At 36.6% G+C, this 20,130-nt stretch overlaps 1 protein-coding gene across 1 annotated transcript in view; it reads right to left on the reverse strand.

The window, feature by feature from the left end:
- The window catches only part of ANO3 (anoctamin 3), a 415,128-nt gene that overhangs the window by 284,033 nt on the left and 110,965 nt on the right, over nt 1-20,130 (reverse strand). The window contains exon 2 of the mRNA XM_019456559.2: nt 4,759-4,833. Within this exon, the coding sequence (XP_019312104.1) occupies nt 4,759-4,833 (75 nt within the window). The remainder of the gene's footprint in view (nt 1-4,758; nt 4,834-20,130) is intronic.

Consider the following 20,130-nt stretch of genomic DNA (forward strand, 5'->3'; position numbering starts at 1 on the left):
GGAAGTGGTGGATATGTTTATGGCATTGATGGTGGTGATGATTTCACAGGTGGATACTTATTTCCAAATTCATCAAGTTGTGTACATTAATTAAATGCAGCTTTTGCATGCCAATCATACCTAAATAAGGTAATTTGAAACAAAACAAGTATATGTGACAAAACTTGCCTCTCACTCCCAAGAAAAAACAAACTAGTAAATACCCTGACTTGACACTAAGGAATATACAAAAATGAGTAGGGAGGATTGTTTCCTCTCCTTCGGAAAGGAGACAAGGGGTGTTCTCTGATAAGTCTGGTTTGTGGTCACCTAGTTCCAGAGCAGGTAGGCCTGGGAAGCCTAGGCCTTGATAACAACAACAACAACAACAACAACAACAACAAAACCAAAAAAACAAAAAAAAACAGGTTGGACCCAGGATGTCAATTTGTTGATGACAAATGGAAACTGTCTATGAAATTTGCATTTACTAGGGTAGAAAGGGCATATCATCTAACATCACCGGTGAGTCTAAATGTGACAAATTACTCACTTGTGATAAAAATAAGAACTGTGGAATTGTGGAATTTTTCAAAAGTCCACTTAGAGTTGCCTTGTAAATTATACTTCTTCTCTTTAGTCATGTATTTATCCAAACATAGGATTTTGGTAACTTATTATGTAAGAATACCATCTCTTACATAGGTTTGAAGACAAAACTAACAATATTCCTTTTCCAGAAACACATCTAATTATAATTTCCACAGTTGGAAATTTTGTGTGTCACATATTTGTAGGATTACACCAATGTCTGGAAAGGGTCAAGGGCTCTGTCTTTTTAGGAGACAGACCTGGTTCAAGTCCTAGTTCAGGCCCCTGGGAAGGGAAGAAGTAGCTAGACCACAGACAAGTTACTCCACATGTCTGATCCTCGCCTGATCTGTAGTTGATTATAACCCTGGCTTCATAGAGTTGCCAAGAGGAGTTGACCCACACAGAGTTTAACACGGTCCTTGGCACATAGAATAACTTGATAAATACCAGTTTCTGCTAATACTCTAATGGTCGCTTGACATTATCCAAAAGCCTGTTTTTAGTCATGTGGTTCTTCATTAATTCACCATTACCCTTGCCAGCTTCGTACCCTGCCTTTTTGGGGGGTATGCAGAAACTTCAGATAATTTCCTGTGTGTGTTACTTAATACAAGAAAGCTATTTAGGGGCAAAATTGTGAGTGATGTGAAGTACTAAACATACTAAACATATAAACAAACTTTATATCAGAGAAAAGCTAGTGTACTGATAGCTGAGAGGCATCCTAAGGTGGTCTTTACTTACATGTAGTAAGAAATTGATTTTTCGTTATAGTCTCAGAAATCTGATTTTGACAGAAGGACGCAGAACATCTTTCAGAGGTGGAGTCATGGCAACCAAGTTTTCAGGATATATTAATAATACCAATACAGTGTTGGGAAAACTGGATAATCACATGTAGAATAGGGAAAATTGGACCCCTTTTTTACACCACTCACAAAAATTGACTCAAAATGGATTAAAGATGTAAATGGAAGATCCACAAGTATAAAACTACTAGAAGAAAACATGAAGATGATGCTCCTTGACTTTGGTCTTGACAACAGTTTTTTGGATATGACAAAAAAAATCACAAAAAGTGCCAGCAACAATAGCAAAAATAAATAAGTATGACCAAATCAAGCCAAAAAGCGTCTGTACAGCCAAGAAACAATCAGCAAAAAAAGGAAACCAACGAAGTGAAGGGAATATTTTCAAACTATCTATAAAGAGTTTGCAGTTTTCAATATGTATAAGAAATTCCTACAACTCAAAAGCAAAAAAAAAAAATTGATTAAAAACTGGATAAAGGACTTGAATAGGCATTTTCTAAAGAAGACACACAAATGGCCGAGTGCATGAAAAGATGCTCATCATCACTAATTAAGGAAATGCAAGTTGAAACCACAATGAGATATCACCTCATAGCCATTAGAATGGCTATTATCGGGGCGCCTGGGTGGCTCGGTCGGTTAAGCGTCCGACTTCGGCTCAGGTCATGATCTCACGGTCCGTGAGTTCGAGCCCCGCGTCAGGATTTGTGCTGATGGCTCAGAGCCTGGAGCCTGTTTCCGATTCTGTGTCTCCCTCTCTCTCTGCCCCTCCCCTGTTCATGCTCTGTCTCTCTCTGTCTCAAAAATAAATAAACGTTAAAAAAAATTAAAAAAAAAAGAATGGCTATTATCAAAAAGACAAGAATTAATAAATGTTGGGAAGGCTGTGGAGTAAAGGGAGTCCTTGTGAATTGTCGGTGGAAATGTAAATGGACACAGCCACTATGAAAATAGTGTGGAGCTTCCTCAAAAAATTAAAAATCAAACTACCATATGATCTAGCTACTCTTCTGCTGGGTATATATCCAAAGAAATGAAAAAAAAAAAGGCAATAAAAACAGGACATCAAAGAAATATCTGCACCCTGTATGTTCAATGAAAGATTATTCACAATAGCCAAGACATGAAAACAACCTAAGTTGTCTGTCAATGGATAAACACACACACACACACACACACACACACACACAGTGGAAATTATTCAAATGGAAAAAAAAAAAAAGGAAACCCTGCCCCTTGTGACAATGTGAGGGTGAAGTGAAATGAGTCAGAGAAAGACATTATTGTAAGTTCCTACTTACATGTGGAATCTAAAAAAGTTGAACTCTTACAAACCAAGTAGAATGATGGTTACCAGGTCATGGAGATAGAGGAATAGGGAGATGTTGGTCAAAGGGTACAAACCCTGGAATAAAATGATACCAATACAATACTAATAAAATTATTGTTATGTCATGGAAAATAGTATTGCTTTGGATACTGGAAATTATGGCATATATTCAGCAAACATTACCCAAAACACACACACTGGAAAATTGATTCTAACGCAAAGATTTCTGTAAAGCCTGGAATCAAGACAAGGAAAGTGAGTTATACAATTTGAAAGGTTAATAGCACTAGGCTATGGTAGCTCAATATACCCATCTCCATATGGTGTTGAGGCAGTGGGATATCTTGGGTCAGAGTAAATTCTCCCATTAAGAGTTCTCTAGAGGTGCCTGGGTGGCTCAGTCGGTTAAGTGTCTGACTTTGGCTCAGGTCATGACCTCATGGTTCATGAGTTTGAGCCCTGCGCTGGGCTCTGTGCTGACAGCCCAGAGCCTGGAGCCTGCTTCAGATTCTGTGTCTCCCTCTCTCTCTCCCCCTCTCCACCCCCCCCCCCCGCCCCATACTCTGTCTCTCTGAATCTCAAAAATAAATAAACATCAAAAAAAATTTTTAAGAAAAAAATAAAAAAAGAGTAACAAGTATTACCAATGTTTGTCTCTCTGTTTTCATATTTTCTTGTTTGATTATCTACTTTCTGGGTGATCTATTTTCTAACCACAACAATTTAATTAACTTCATTAATCAGTAACCAATCAGTTGGTTAACTAATAGCCTTGTTCTTTCTCTTTATGATTGGATCTCAGGAAAAAAGTTTATTGCTAAATATAGTTTGCATTTTTCTGCTTTTACCTATTATGTGTTGGTTTATTGTTAACTTTTAACTTTTAAGGTTTTTACAGCAGTTTGTTGTTTTATGTAGATATGTTCATTGGGTTATGTCCCAATAAACCCATCATAAGTTGAAAATATCTTTAGTCAAAAATGCATGTAGTACATCTAACCTACTGAACATCATAGCTTAGCCTACCCTACCTTAAATGTGCTCAGAACACTTAAAGTTGGGTGAAGTCATCTACACAAAGCCTATTTTATAATAAAGTTTTGATGATCTCATGTAATTTACTGAATACTCTCCTGAAAGTGAAAAACAGAATGGTTGTATGGGTACAGGATGATTCTAAGTACATTGGTTGTTTGCCCTCGTGATCGTGTGGCTGGCTGGTTGGGAGCTGTGGCTTCTACTGCCCAGCATCATGAGGGAGTAAGGTTTACATATCACTGGCCTGGAAAAGATCAAAATTCAAAGTACAGTTTCTCCTAAATTCTTACCACTTTTGCACAATCGTGAAATGGAAAATTGTAAGTTAAACCACAATAATTCAAGGACTGCCTATATATAAAAATTAACCATATAAAATCTACATTAAAGATCTTATGTTAAAATTATAAGTAAGTAAATGTTGGGGCACCTGGGTGGCTCAGTTGGTTAAGCGTCCAACCTTTGGTTTCAGCTCAGGTCATGATCTCACAGTTTGTGAGTTAGAACCCCACATTGAGCTCTGCACTGACAGTGTGGAGCCTGCTGGGATTCTCTCACTCTTTCTCTCAAAATAAAGAAACTTTAAAAAAGCTTTAAAAAAACGAGTTATAATTAAGTATATATCAAATGGTTTGTGCAGTGGCCTTTAGCTGATCAATTTATTAATACTTACTAAGACTACCAAGATACTACTTTATAATGGGAATACATTTCTTCAAAACAAGTGGTACAAATGTTTTTGTATGTAAGATCTTGCATAAGACATTTATAAGTAAATGCAATTTCACCAGCAGCTTGGGATAAAACTAAGTAAATTACAGGTGCGAATGTGCTTTGCAAACTGCATGATAAGCTAAAGTGTCACATTGATCATTAATCACATGAATGTGATCCTGCACATTAGTGTTAAACTTTCACTCCACACAAAGACTCTGCAGTTGCTACACCATTATACTGAAGAGCAAAGTTGGTGAGAGCACCTGAAACTCCACCCTCATAACTCACCTTCACTGTGTTTGCCTTTGGCAGCCCACACACTCTTCTCAAGCTCACAATGAGATGAGCACAACTTTCGCAAGCCTGTGAGAGGGAACAAAGGAACAAGAAAAATTTTGCTTAGAAACTCAGTAGACCAGAAAGAGAATAGAAAATTATCATGAAAAAAGAGCTTTTCATGTTGACTATAGCTGCTGTAAAACTGCTATCTGGTATAGGTCAAATTAGTTATAAAGAAGTGTGTAGGAAGACACAACTTTTCAGTAAATTGCATTAGAAACTAAGCAGGTGGGTAGGTCTGTGTGCTGTTATGCAAGCTGATTTAGCTGTCGACTTTGAAAAAACTTAGAATGGCTAGACCTTCCAATTACTTTTTCCCGGGGTGAGTAATGCACTCTTCTAATATCCTGCCCACCCAAACTCAAAGTCTGTATCTTTCTCTTTGTTCACCCTCTGCTCTTCTGTTCAGCCATGCCAAATCACCAGAATTCCCTGAACATGACCTCTACTTCTTTGACTCTGGAATTTTGGTCAATCTTTTCTCTGTGCCTAAAATGCCTTCTCTACCCATGAGATTGAGGGAAAGTCTACTCTTCTTTTAAAAGAAGACTCAGCTCTAAGGCTACCTTGACAGGCACTTTTCTAAGTGACACCTCCATTTAGAAATAATCATTCCCTTTAAATAAGCCTTTCTCCAGAAATGTTTCTAAGCCTCAAAAGATACCTAATAAAATATAGTAGATGTTGCTCTCATCTACTATGAGATGACTATGTGACTGTGGGGAGATTAAGATCTCTAACCTCATTTTTTTTTCTTCTGCAAAATAGGAATAATAATAACTACCTTGGAATGTTGTTGTAAACATTAAAGTCTATGCTTAAGCATTTGTGATGTTAAGTTCTGGCTTCGGTCCTAGTTCATAGAAAGCATTCAATAAGTGGTCAATCAACAGCTTCTTCTGCCTATAATTACAGTAATTCCTTCATGTTTATCTGTATGAAGTCCAAGAAGGGCGCTGCTGGAATCTCAAATTTGTATCCGGCCCATCAGAAGCACAGGTGATAACCTGGGTTTAGGACTGGCATCTGGAGGTGGGGGGAGAGGAGTCTTACAGGACTGAGCTTATAACCTGTGGAATCCAATGCTATCTCCAGATAAATAGAGTTATAATTGAATTGAGTTTTATGACACTCAGCTCATATCCCAAGAATTGCTTGTTGGTATGGGGACTCCCCCTCACACTAGAATTGGTATCAGAACCTATTTAGTAGGAAGGCTCATATTTTAGTAGCAGGTCAACTAAATAAATTGGTTTCTTACAATAATAGAAATAAAATAATTCTATAGTTTGTCTATTATTTTGATTCTGGAGTGTGAATATTCTTATAAAGGCAGGGGCTTGAGAAATTTAATGATCACCAGATAAATATGTAATACAGTCTGTTTTATAATAGTAGAGTTTATTTTATAAAAGTAGAGTATATTTTATACTGTGTTGCACAAAATGCCTTTAAATATCGGTTTATGGATCATAAGATTGAAAGAGATTTGAAGACTATTTAATCTAACCCAACTTACTTCACAGATGAGCAAACTGAGACTCAGTGTGTTTGTATTATGGGCTTGTTAGGAAATATGCAGCTTGGAAGTCACAGAGCTGAGACTTAAACCCAGGTTTCTTACCTGGCACTTATACAGAAGCCTGTTTAGATGTTCCAGTCATGCTATGAATATGACAACACAGATAAAATGGTTTGGGGAGGCAAAGACTAGATTTTTTTTTCAGAATTGCAATAGCAATTTTAAACAACATTTTCAGGTAATGATAGGATTTAAGCTGAATTTGAAGAGTATGAATTTGAAGAATTTGGGTAGACCAAGAAGATTACAAGGTTAATTCAATGTGAGAAATAATGAAGGATAGTGTGGAAGTAAAATAGCCAAGGCTTTGTGAGAGGCCTGTTTGTGTAACTCAGACCAATAGATGCAGAGAATGACATAAGGAAGCCAAGAAACATGTAGTCCAATTCAATCATGCAATAGTCAACAAAACTGAAAAATCTTGTCTTTTTCACTAGATCATTAACTGCATCTGAAGGAAACTGAAGAGAGGTCCTAATTACTGAAAGCAAGTTATAGGAAGATTAATCTGGCAATTGTGGGCAGAAGATTATGGAAAAGTTTCCAAGATCACCTGGGAACTCTTAAAGGTAGGTTGAAGCTCCAATCAAGGTTGTAGCAGTAGAAACTCAAATATATGAGCAACATGACAAAAGATACATCAGAAAACCATAGTTGGCTGGTGAATTTGAAAAAGGGGAGAGACAGAGATAAAATGATAGTTCATGTTAATATTTTAAGTTCCAGAGACCTGACACATGTTTTCCACAGGCTAAACAGGGAGGAAGGTCAAGTAGGTATGAGATATGATAGGCTCAGTTTCAGACTTACTTACTTTGGGTTGAATTTGGGATAATTCAGTACACGGGCTCATGAGCCTGAGGGGGAGATAGGAGTAGGAGACATAGACCGAGATATTATGCACATAAAGGTGAGGGCTGAATCTACATAAGGAGTAAACCCTTGGAAAAGAAAATGGGAGGAAAAAAGTACAGGGGGCCAAGACAGATTCCTGACCAATGACAAGAGCTGGTTGCAGAAGAAAGAAAGGAAACCAAAGAAGACATGAAGTCGAGTATTTGGAAAAAAACAAACAAACAAACAAACAAACAAAACCCAAAAAACAAAAAACAAAGAACTGAAAATACTATAGTGTTTATCTTGGGAGAACTCTATATCCCAAATGTAGTTGGAAAGGCTGTCCTCTATGTCTATGTTTATCAGGTTCAAAATACTAGTTTCTATGTCAGTATGTATATCTGGCTGAATATTTAAATCTTGTATGAAAATTAGAGAAAGCTCAGTAAAGAACGTTGAAAGAAGAACTTCACATTAGACTAATTCATCTTCAGAAACACAACAGTGAGTTAAAATATTTCATTAAAATTTTGGTTTTTAAGTAAGTTCAGACTACTTGTTAAATATTGGAAATCAAAATTGCTATTGCTGTGAAAGCCCTCTGTTAAGAAGATTTATGACTAAGGCAAAAATTAGGTCTGTAGTCCTACACAGTGGAAAAGCCTAAACTAATCTGGTTAAGTAGCTTAAATAAACTGACAAATCTGGACACCAATATCATCAGAGGAATTGCATATAATCTGGAAAGGAAGAGCAGCCAACGTGAGAAGTCATTCAAATGCAAAAGCTAAGACTCATCAATGTTGCTTGCAAACACTTACTGATTCAATGAATAATGATCTCTAAACTAGAATGAATTACACACTATAAATGCTGAAGCAAGTTAACCTACACCTGTTCTTCTTGATTAGGATCAAAGGTGTTTGTGTGAATTTTTCTTTTCAAAGAAATAATGCTCATTAGTTCATTAGTTCAGAATGAAAGTGAGTCATGACCAACTAAGTGGAAGTTCCCTTTTCCTTAATTTATGTCTTTGTAAAATGAGGGGATGGAACTGGGTGATCTAAAGTCCCTATTCTCTTATTAAAAAGTAGTTTCCAAATTATTAAACTAGGGTTAAAATATGTTTCTTATCAAACCCTCTGCAACATAGTTGCACATAGTTGTAATATAGACATGGATATAGGTATGGGATATATAGTATGATCTAGGGAAAATGAATTTAATCATCTGATTGAAAGGAAATAGATTTTCTAGAATAAATTTGTGGAAGGCCCAAAGACAAATATAGATACGTGCATGTGGAAAATAAATACAAACTTTATGAAACATAGGAAGGCAAAAGTTCTGCTTCTAAGGCAGGAAAGCTTTTAGGAGGTGGGGAAAAAAGATTAGCTGGTTGCTTAGCTCAAAGACAGTAGTGTATGTGGAATTATTATACAGAAATATGAATGCCACGTATGGATGATAAAGGTTTTTGAAGCAATCGTGAAACAATTACTCAAAAGTGGGTCTTCCGTTCATGTTGTTCGGTTAGCAACTCTATGCCTCAGCAATTACCCAAATGGCAATACATCCCCCAGCCCACAGCCCAGGCTGCTAGGACGGCACAGCCATAGGGTTTCTCTTTTAGGGAGCCAAAAAAGTTATTTCTGAGCACATTCTCTGACTATCATCCAATAAAATTAGACATTACTCATGAAAGTTTCTAGAAATCCAATATTAACAAGTGAATGGAAGAGGAAATCAAGATATGCTTTAAACTGCAGTCATTCCAGGGGCGCCTGGGTGGCTCAGTCGTTAAACATCCAACTTCAGTTCAGGTCATGATCTCGCGGTCCGTGAGTTTGAGCCCCACGTGGGGCTCTGTGCTGACAGCTCAGAGCCTGTAGCCTGTTTCAGATTCTGTGTCTCCCTCTCTCTCTGACCCTCCCCCATTCATACTCTGTCTCTTTTTGTCTCAAAAATAAATAAACATTAAAAAAATTATTTTTTTTAAATAAACTGCAGTCATTCCTTAACACGTATATGGAGATGGTTCTTGTAAGAGTGTGAAAACTTAGGAACAATTAAAGAGTAAGAATTAAAACAAAATGTGATTAGATTGCCAACATTTCTAAAAACATTCATAATAGCCAGGGTTGGCAACATGTAGAGAAATGGGTGCTGCCATATAGTCTTGATAAGACTTTAAATTGACAAGTCCCATTCACCAGGGGCAGTTTGGCAGTGACTTACAAACTGAAAATGCACATACACTTTAATGGAACAGTTCTACTCCTGAGAGTCTCTCTTCCTGAAACACACACACAGAGCCTAAATATAGATGCACAATAATGTTTATTGCTTTGCTACGCCTAAAGTTGGGACAAATCATAAAACACATTTGTATGTCTACATTTTACAATCCTATGAAAAGGTCATTAAAATGGATGAGATGGGGGTGCCAGGCTGGCTCATATGGTAGAGCATGTGACTCTTGATCTCAGAGATGTGAGTTCAAGTCCCACACTGGGTGTAGAGACTACTTAAAAACAAAATCTTAAAGAAAATGAATGAGGTGGATCTACATGGACTGATATAAAAATATATTATTCTATATTCTTAAGTGAAAAATCAAGTTTCAAAAATTATTATACTATGACCTCCCTGGTTGCAACCCATCCTCTAATATGTATTTACCTGTACTATATAAATTAGCAAGACCATAGAGTAATGTATACATTAAGTTGTAATAGTAGTTATCTGCGGTGAGTGGCTTAGAGATGTAATGGGGGAATGTACCTTTCATTATTATAAAATTTTATAGGAACAGCCTGCAATTTGAGAATATTAATTTCAAATAATAGAATAATTAACATGAATCTAATGGGCAAAGAGGTAATGCTCCTCTTTGGGGACTTTTATATTACATATGAATCCTTAACACTAAACATTACATAAATGTTAATCTACACTGGCTATTGCTGCAAGTGATACCTTTCAGTCACTTAAAAAAATGAAATGGAAAGCTTGTTCTATTCTATAAAACAACTTAAAATTTAAAAAAATATTAAAAATATGTAAATACTAAAGAATATTAATCCTCACTAATAATCAATGACATGAAAACAAGAATATGGCATCATATTAGCAGAGCTAAAAATGGATAATAATTAAGATTTGCGAGAGTTTGATCAAGCTACTTTTATATATTGCTGGTGTAACAATTTTTCTCATGGCATTATAATCTCTTTCATACATATATACGGCTACGTAAAAGCTGAAAATAAATATTTTAGAATATTAAAAATGCTAGCATCCAAATAATAATAACTTTCTTGTCTGAACTTTAAATACATTCCAGCTGTTGTAATTATTTATTTTACTTCTGTAGTGAGATAAATATAAAGAAATCTGTGAAAATAGTATTTATTTTTTTTAAGTTTTTTTTCAATGTTTATTTATTTTTGAGAGAGAGACAGAGTGTGAATGGGGGAGGGGCAGAGAGAGAGGAAGACACGGGATCTGAAGCAGGCTCCAGGCTCTGAGCTGTCAGCTCAGAGTCTGATGCAGGGCTCAAACTCATGAACCACGAGCTCATGGCCTGAGCCCAAGTCCAACACTTAGCTGGCTGAGCCACCCAGGTGCCCCTGAAAATAGTACTGAAAGACTTCAGTTTATTCATTAGAATATCAAAGGTATTCTGACTTGTGTCATTTTTTTTTTTTTTTTTTTTTTTTTTTAGTGAACTCTTCTACATTAGCCACTTCTGTATGAAGGGGCCTTTTTCCCTCACTTCTCCAAAAATTGAGCTAACATTTATTCAGTTCACGTATAAGGAATTGTGTAAGACAGATACCACATGACGGCTGGCAGTTTGGCTGGATCCTGGCAGGTGCCTATACAGCCTCTGACCAGTACCTGGAGCTTAGCAGGGCTGAATCACCAGTCTCTTTCCCACTTTGAAATTTTTGATATTAATCATTCTCTACCACATTTACTGTAATAATTCTTCTAACGATGCAGGTTTATTTATATGATAGGGCTTAAAAATGAAATGAGAAGGCAAAGGTCTATATTGATTTCACTTTGAGCCTACTTCTTTTCCTTTGAAACTACATCATTGGGGAAAAAATAAAACAGTCAATGCTCTATGGTATTAAGGTATTTATCTGTGCAACAATAGATGCATAATCATATTTTACCTGAATCATTCATTCATCTCTCTCTCTCTCTCTCTCTCTCTCTCTCTCTCTCTCTCTCTCTCTCCCTCTCTCTCACACACACACACACACACACACACACACACACACACACACACACGCATACACACACATACACCCCTCTGGCATAGCATCAAAGGCTTATAGAATGACAGAGCCAAAAAAATTTAGATCCTGTCATCTAGCAGTTTTAAAAGCACGATCCTTGGAGCTCTTGGGTTCTGTGTAGCTTCTCAAGGAAATCTAGGAAGGTGGGAGGGTGTTCAGAGAGTACACAATTGAGCTACTTTAGCTCTGGTTTAAATAAAACCTCTACTTCACTTTCACATCTCACACAGCCTGAGTGTAGCTACTTTAAAAGTACTTCAACCACTGACCAGGTCCATTTTACTCATTTAATAGGTTAGGAAACTAGTGTCCTAGAAAGTTCAGTTACTTAACCAAGGTTCTAAAGCTATGGCAGAGACAGGTCAAGGTATTTAGATTTTTAATTCCAAATGGAAATTGGAAAGCTGATGACAGTGGTAATTCTCTGTAATTCTGGTTTTTCCATGGGGTTGCTATAGCTTATGAAACTCACATTATGAAGAGGCAATTAAGAAAATGAAGAGGTAACCAGGCAACAGTAGTGCCATTTTCTTAATAATGTGAGTGATATTATGCAGGGATAGGTTACTTCTGCTTCAGCTGAGCTGGTGCATATATGGGACAACACAGGTTGAGCATCTGCTGGGAATTAGCATAGACTTTTTTCTACACACCTGTTCTGCAGAAGAATATCTATAATGAAAGCTCCAGCAGCTTGCTCCTATATGACTGCCAAAATCTGAATAAGTAATACCCCCTGGCCACATCATAACATAAGGCAGAGTTGGATCTGTGACAAAGCTCTAAAAAAAAAGTGAGGTTTGGTTGGAAAATTATGTGTGTGTGTGTGTGTGTGTGTGTGTGTGTGTGTGTGTGTGTATGTATACATAGAAGTAAATGGAATTTTGTGTACCATTCCTCTCCCGTGGGCTTTGGTTTCCTAATCTGTAAGAGGGGAAGGAGACTGATCTTTAAAATAGTTTTCAATGCTTATGTTAGTTGAAGTGGGTGCTTTTTGTTTTTAAAATCAGATTCACCATCAAGAGGGAAAAAAACAAAAGGAGGAAAAACATTAGCAATTGTGTAAGAGACACTTTATCAGGCATTTGTATTATGTTTTAAAATACCATCTCAGACAAGCTATAACATGAAAATGTATATTATTTAAAAATATGCCTTTTTTGTTAACTTTTTTTTAATGTTTATTTATTTTTGAGACAAAGAGAGACAGAGCACGAGCGGGGGAGGGGCAGAGAGCGAGGGAGACACAGAATCTGAAGGAGGCTCCGGGCTCTGAGCTGTCAGCAAAGAGCCCAACGTGGGGCTTGAACCACAAACTGTGAGATCATGACCTGAACTGAAGTCATGACCTCAACCAACTGAACCACCCAGGCACCGCAAAAATATGCTTTTGAATAGAATAAGAAAGATACAAAAAAATTATTTTTAAATGTGAGATGTGTGTGGGTCCAAGGCATAATAATTCCACATGTACACCTGAAGTTAAATCACAATTAGAAGAAAAAATGTGCCAACAGGTAGACTTATCTCAAATTCATATTCATAACCTTAAGTGGGTCCTTTATGGTGACCAGCAGTCAATATCTTTCCCTGGTCATCTTGTTTTCCTACTCACCTAGAAGACTATTTTATATTTTATTCCCTTATTCCAAATTCTGTCTTCTAACACCCACCTCCTCCCCACTCTACACTCTCAGCTGATAATTTTGCTTCCTATTTCACTGAGATTTAAGCAATCTATAGAAAACTTCCACAGCTTCCACCCACATACTGGCATCTGTACCCATATATTCTGACTTCCTGCCTGATACTCTACATAAACTAACTGCATTCCCAGCTAAAACCATCTCCTCTGCTTATTCACCTACTTCAGCCCAATAATTCCCTCATGCTTTTGAATAGAAAGATTCCTTACAGAATCAAGTCCAACCTCCCATCACCATGAAAGCATTAATCCCTAAAAAATTGGAAAGAAGAAAGAAAAAAAAAGCAACCTCTTTTGGCTCCAGTTCTCCTGATGTCTTTTTTTCTCAATTTATTTGTTTCCTTTTGCTCCAAAATTCCACAACAGTACAGTCAATAGTCACATTACTAATTGCTCTTCTTAAATCTTCCACAAGTTTTGTGGTTTTCTTTGTTTGTTCATTTGTTTTTCCCCATACGTCCACTAAGACTTGTAATAGGGTCACTGATGGTCTCTTTACTGCCAAAGTCAAAAGTCAGTCTTAATCTTCATCTTATTGGCTGCATTAGGGACATTTGACATAATTGCTTATGTTTTCTTCCTTGATACACTATCCTCACTTGGCTTCCAAGGTGTTACAGTTTCTTCGCTTTTCGCCAACTCTCTAGATAGATGCTCCTTCTTAGTTTCTGTTGTATGTTCCTCTCATCCTTTGACCTTTTAACTTTGGAAAGGTCTATGACTCAGGCTTTGGACCCTTCCCTTCTATACTCTATTCTCTATCCTTGGTGATCTAACCTGTCTCATAATTTTAAATATTATCTATATGCTCATACCTCTTAAATGCATATCTCCCATCCAGGTATCTCTCCCTAACTCCAGGCATTTATATCACATCTGTCTTTACATTTCTATTTGGTCTGAAAGAATTGTGTCCAAACTCAACATTCTTATGAATCTTCTGATATTTGTTCCCAGACCCAACTCAACCATAGTTTTCCCATCTCAATCGATGGAGGAAATCTTAGAGACCAAAATCTTGATACTTTTCTTTCATAACCCTCATCAAATCCACTTTCTAAGTACCTGTATATCCAGAACCTATCCATATCTTCTCACCCTCTCCACTGCTGCGAGTTTCTTAAGTGGTGTCTCTACTGCCCACCATGAAAGTAAGTTTGGGATTGAGAGTGAAGACACATGAGGCAGATGAATTAAAAATGAAATGACTCTTTTGCTTGAAACCCTTCATTCAGTGAATTACCATTTCACTAAGTGTAAAAATTCAAGTCCTTATAATTATTAGATGATAACCAGCCCTACAATGCCTGAAATAATCTTGCTTGCCATTGCAGATACAAAAAACATCTGTTTCAGGGAGTAGCTTTTTCACATCCCTTTTTAAATGCATCTTTAAGAGTTTAAAAACTTAAGAGTTCATCACTGCACAAATGCTTACAGGATAAACACCTGATTATCCTTGTAAGGGAATTATGGGGCATACATAACTTGATTATGAGTTTGTGGTATATCTCTCTACTTTAAGTACCCTGGACTCTTAAAAATGCTGCTTTCATTTCACTTTTCTCAGTACTGATGATTCTTTTGGTTTCCTCCTGTATTAGTAGTGTCTTAATTTACTTTATTTCCTAAATTCATTATTTGTATATAAAATTCTATACATGTTTTGTAAATGTATTACCTGTCTGTTGGCAATACAATACTGATAGTCTTTAAAACATCTTTTTACTGTTACCAATAGTAAATTTGAACTCTTTAAAGAAAAAAAAATCCTGTATTCAGGGCAAGAAGGAGCTGAGTACTCCTTTCCACAATTCTCTGTATTTGTTGATAATCTGCATTATAAAATTGCATATTAATAAAATAATCCTACGTGGAGGAACTTCAGTAGAGTATACTCCTAGCTTTTCTTCTTTGGGGAAAAACCTAGTTTATCAGGGTGTTTTGTCATTTTCAAGTATGGGAAAACTTTTTTCCTTCTTCTCCATTTTGGGCTGTTCCCCTTTCTCCTGCCACAATATAAGGGGTCTGACACTATGGGAGTTGCTTCAGGTTTCCTGGCTGGGTCACCTAGTTGATGGGCAGGTCTCAGATTCAGAAGGAGAGGAAGTTGGGAAAGCTCATTTGGCCACACATCAAAGTCTCATTGCCCTAGCTTTCATCAATTATACAGCCGACCTTTTGATATCCGTCAGTCTCTAGTGCTCTATTTCTCAATTGGTTCAGAAATCAGGCAATGGGAAAGAGATGCTATCTATGGAGCTCATCAAAATCCAAACATGTTCACAACAATTCAGATAGTAGTTTCTAAGCATCCCATTTTTGCAGGTATAGTCTGAGGGCAGGAGGATGTAATGGAAAGTATTGGGCTCTGGTATCAGACAATCTTTGCTTCTAATGTCAGATGTACTACTATGTCACCCTGAGTCAAGTTATTTAACGTATCTCAGTCTCTTTTCCCTGATCTATACAATAGCATGAATAAGGACTTCCTCACTGTGGAGTTAGAATACATGAAATGCCTAGAAGGAAACCTAGTACAAATGAATCCTCAGAATTACTGTCTTCCCCTTTATATCAATAATCAATTGAGTAAATAATTGAAATCAAGTCAGAAATAACAATATGTACCAGAAATTAGGAGAAAGTTATTTACAGAAAATAAATGGTTGAGTAGTAGAAAGAATATTTTAGGGAAAAAAAAAATGGACAGTCTTTTATTTTGAAGAGAAAGCAAAATAAATTCTCTTCTTGCAACACTGAAGTAGACTAGTGAAAAAAAAAAAAAAAGGCACCAGTAAATCTGTCCAAAATTTCTATAGTAGCTGATGTGGGTGGAATAAGAGGACCCTTGATTCATCCAACCCACTGCCTGTGTTCTGAATAATTACAAGTTTTTATGGCTTCTGCAAGATGTTGTTGATCATTTTATGACAATAAACCCATGAGTATCTGTCTGTGTTAGAACAGTGACACTCACTGGTTATTTCTGATATTGACAGAAATACTTACTACTAAAAACCAGTTCTTTATAAAGCAAAATTTAAAATTATCCTCATAGATGTCAACAAGGTAACAAAAGGATATGCAAAGGTATCTATAGGTATCAAAAGGGAATGCTGAAATACTAGGAGGTTCAAAGAAATTACACATATACACATGTGGAATAGTTCAGGCAACTGGGGATATAAGCACATAAGCAGCCAGTGAGTACTATCTTTACATTACAGGAAATAATTCATCAATTAACCCTGAAAGCATAACTTATAAATATTTGGACCAACATAATTTTAAGAGTTATCCAATACAGAATGATATTCTTTGGTTGTGGCTCCCTGTCTCCAGAGATACCCAAATATATTTGAACAGTTATTAATTGTACTAATCCTAGAGAGGATTCATGATTAACAGGAATTCTGGAAGATCTTTAAAAACATTCTAGCTTCCAGGTCCTGACATTCAGTGCAAACCCAAATTTACATGGCTTATAAACTAATAATGTTGTTCACAGTAAAATCTGGCTCCATTGCTCATATGTAAATTATGCAAACCTTTTTTAATCCTTGAGGCCTTATTAGCTTTGGAATAGGAGGGCTTGCCGAATCAGTGCCTTTGTTATTATTCATCAGTGATAATAACTCACTGCAGTGAAATATAATAGAAGCATCTATGACTTTTTTAAAGTTTATTTGTTTACTTATTTTTAGTAATCTTTACACCTGGCATGGGGCTCAAATTCATGACCCTGAGATCAAGAGTCACACGCTCTTCTGACTAAGCCAGTAAGGCACCCCACATCTACAACTTTTTTATTTGTGGGATGATTTTCTGCCACCTAACACAAAAACAGCAAGAATGATTGACCTTTTCTTTTCTCCTAACCCTTAACCCCAGTAAACACTTCAAATCTCATAGAAAATTAATCTCTGGTTTAAGGAGGAATGCAATCCGTGTGCGTAACTGGCAGGACTCTACCTCGAGAGCATATTAAAATTTTTCTCTCCCTTTTAGACTAGTAAAAGCAAAACAACACACAAAAACATAATTTGAATTTCAATGATTTAAATATGTTGCTTAATATTCCTCACTCCCCAAAGCATTAAGGCGAAGGTCAATTAATCTAAGGCCAGGACCAGCCCTGGCACGTCATATGGACATTTTCTCATTTCTTATTTTAGAGATGTTTACATTCAGGGACTCATAAAGAAACTGCTTACTTGCCTAAGGCAGTTTCAATAAACTCATTCATGTAATGAGAGTTTATTTTCCTTAGGTACTAAGAATATTTTTACATATAAATCATTGCACAAAAGAGCAGTTATCAATACAAGGACGACAACAAAAACCCAACCTTGCTACCCACCATCACGTTATTACAGAGAATATTAAACCAAATCATTTTCTTTTATTAAACACACACGTTTAGACAAGGAACAGCATTAGTGGTACTATTTAAGTAGCTGTTTTCACCATCTGTTTTCCAGTTAGCATTGAAGTATGCTTATCCCAAGAGAATGTACAGGTTAGTACATAAAAACAGAATGACGTAGAGAGTCAGCTCTGTAGTGTAAGAGTTCTACAGATTGAGGGGAGGAGAAAAAACAATCCCAGGACGAACATAGTGGAAGCATAGGTGAAGGTAGGAACAGGGAGAAATTTGGCTCAAAGTGTCCCTTGGGCACTGTTTTGTCAGACTCATTTCCAAACAATAACATCTGTAAGAACGAAACCCACAGATATGCTAAAGGTAGTTTTGAAAATTTCAATCTGATCTAATATCTGGTGGAAATACGAGTTGATGATCTATTTTACGTCTAGACTTTGTATAGAATTACATATCTTTTACATGACCTTTTAAAGAAATATTGATAACTTTTTTTGCTATATATACCTTTAAGTGTGATGAAATACATTTAATGCCTTTTACTAGTCTTACTATCTCTATTAATTTCTTGGCTCAAAAGAGTTTTATTGTTGCTAAGGGAAAAACAAAGGCTTTATCACAAGGGGGTTATAAAAAAATGTGTTAGAGAAATGACAGAAGTAGCAGGCTGTCAATTGGTGACATCTACATCCGTTGTCTCAGATATATTTCTGTCTCTTAAAGATATGCAAAAAAAAAAAGAAAGAAAGAAAGAAAGAAGAAGAAGAAGAAGAAGAAGAAGAAAAGAAAAAGAAAAGCATGAGTTATTTTTCAGTTTTTAAATGTTTCAGAGAGAATTATAAATCAAAGTGTAAGTCATAGTCATTCTTTTTCAGGAAGGGGCAAAGGCATTGTGTAGGTGGTGAAATCAGAGAACAGGGTCTAAATTTTGGTTCTCAGTTTTGTTGTGTGACTCTGGGAAAGCTGCTTACTCTACCGAGCCTTCTGTTTCCCCACTTGGAGAGAGGTAATGATAATTACAATAACAAGAATAATAACTAGAAGAGTGATTTTTTTTCTTTTTTCTTTTCTTTTTCTTTCTTTTTTTTTTTTTTTTGAGAGAGAGAGAGAAAGAGAGAGCAGGGGGGTGGCAGAGAGAGAGAAAGAGAGAGAGAGAATCTTGAACAGTCTCCATGCTCAGCATGGAGCCAGCCAAGGGATTCGATCCCATGACCCCTGGGATCATGACTTGAGCAGAAATCAAGAGGCAGCTGCTTAACCAAATGAGCCACGCAGGTGCCCATAAAATAGTACTTTCACTGAGGATTCAGTGAGATCATGTTATATAAAGTCTCTGACTCCCAAGAAAAGATTATAAACCATAATTACCAAAACTGTGGACAGCAGTCCTTTAAAAACATTTTATTTGCACAGAGCCCACATTCCACTCCTGTTCTTTCAATTTCTACACCCCATCCCCTTTACACCCCCCAACTCTCCAAAATGTGCCATCTTCCTGTGGCCTCCAACAAACACACAGGGACTCTCACATTGAATTGCGATCACAAATGTTGGCAACATAAAGTAGCAAGAATATTTAAATCCCAGCATAATAATCTTTAAATTCTATCTGAATATATTTCTATAAAACAGCCTCTAGCCACCCACACTGGATTTCTTCTATTACAAAGCAAAAGAGTGAAAAACAAGAACAACAGAAACAAACAAAAATAAAGAAATGGAATCCTTGGATCTGCTCTAGACCCAAGCTGTTTCTACCAAAAGCAAAAACAACAACCCCCCATTCCCCCACCCCCAAATCCAGAAACCACAGAGACGTAGATGTCATAGTTTCCTAGCAATGTAAAACCTGGATCCATTTACTGGGAATAACAGTTGAGCCAGGTAGTGGAGGGAAAAATCACTCAGGATAAACAAAATGGACATTCAAATGATGGGATGACAGGATGAGTTTCAGAACAGTATCTCAGAGTAGTCTCATCAGTCACTTTTGTTTTCCAATTTAAAGGTTAGGTATTATCTTGAATTGCTGCAAACCAATCATGTTTCACATCCTGGATTGTAGGAGACAGCCCCACTTTCCCTGAGCACTATGCTCCTCACTCCTGAAGAAAAATGTCTTGTGAGCAAGTACGAAAGGGAGAATGCTCTTGAATGGGCAGCTAATAGTTTCTGCCCTAACTACTATGAACCAATGAACTTGAACCACAGAAGGTTCCCTAACCAATGAACTTGAACCACAGAAGGCATTATTTAAAATCTTCTTGAAAATGCATTTATTTTTTAAGATAAGAGATACAATCTACTGTGTAACATTTGAAGCAATACATTCCTCTCTGGTGAAGACCCATTTTGATAAAATTCAGAACAAACTTTCACCTGCTTTGTCATCCTTATGCAAAGAAGATATATGCTACTAAGTTTATAGTCTTTGTAACATTTTTAAACATTTCGAACTGAATAGCTAGCAAAAAGTCATGCAAGAATTCAAAAGTAACTC

This window comes from Panthera pardus, unplaced genomic scaffold (assembly GCF_024362965.1).
Source record: "Panthera pardus isolate Hobbes unplaced genomic scaffold, ASM2436296v1 HiC_scaffold_12, whole genome shotgun sequence".
In the NCBI taxonomy this organism is placed as follows: domain Eukaryota; kingdom Metazoa; phylum Chordata; class Mammalia; order Carnivora; family Felidae; genus Panthera; species Panthera pardus.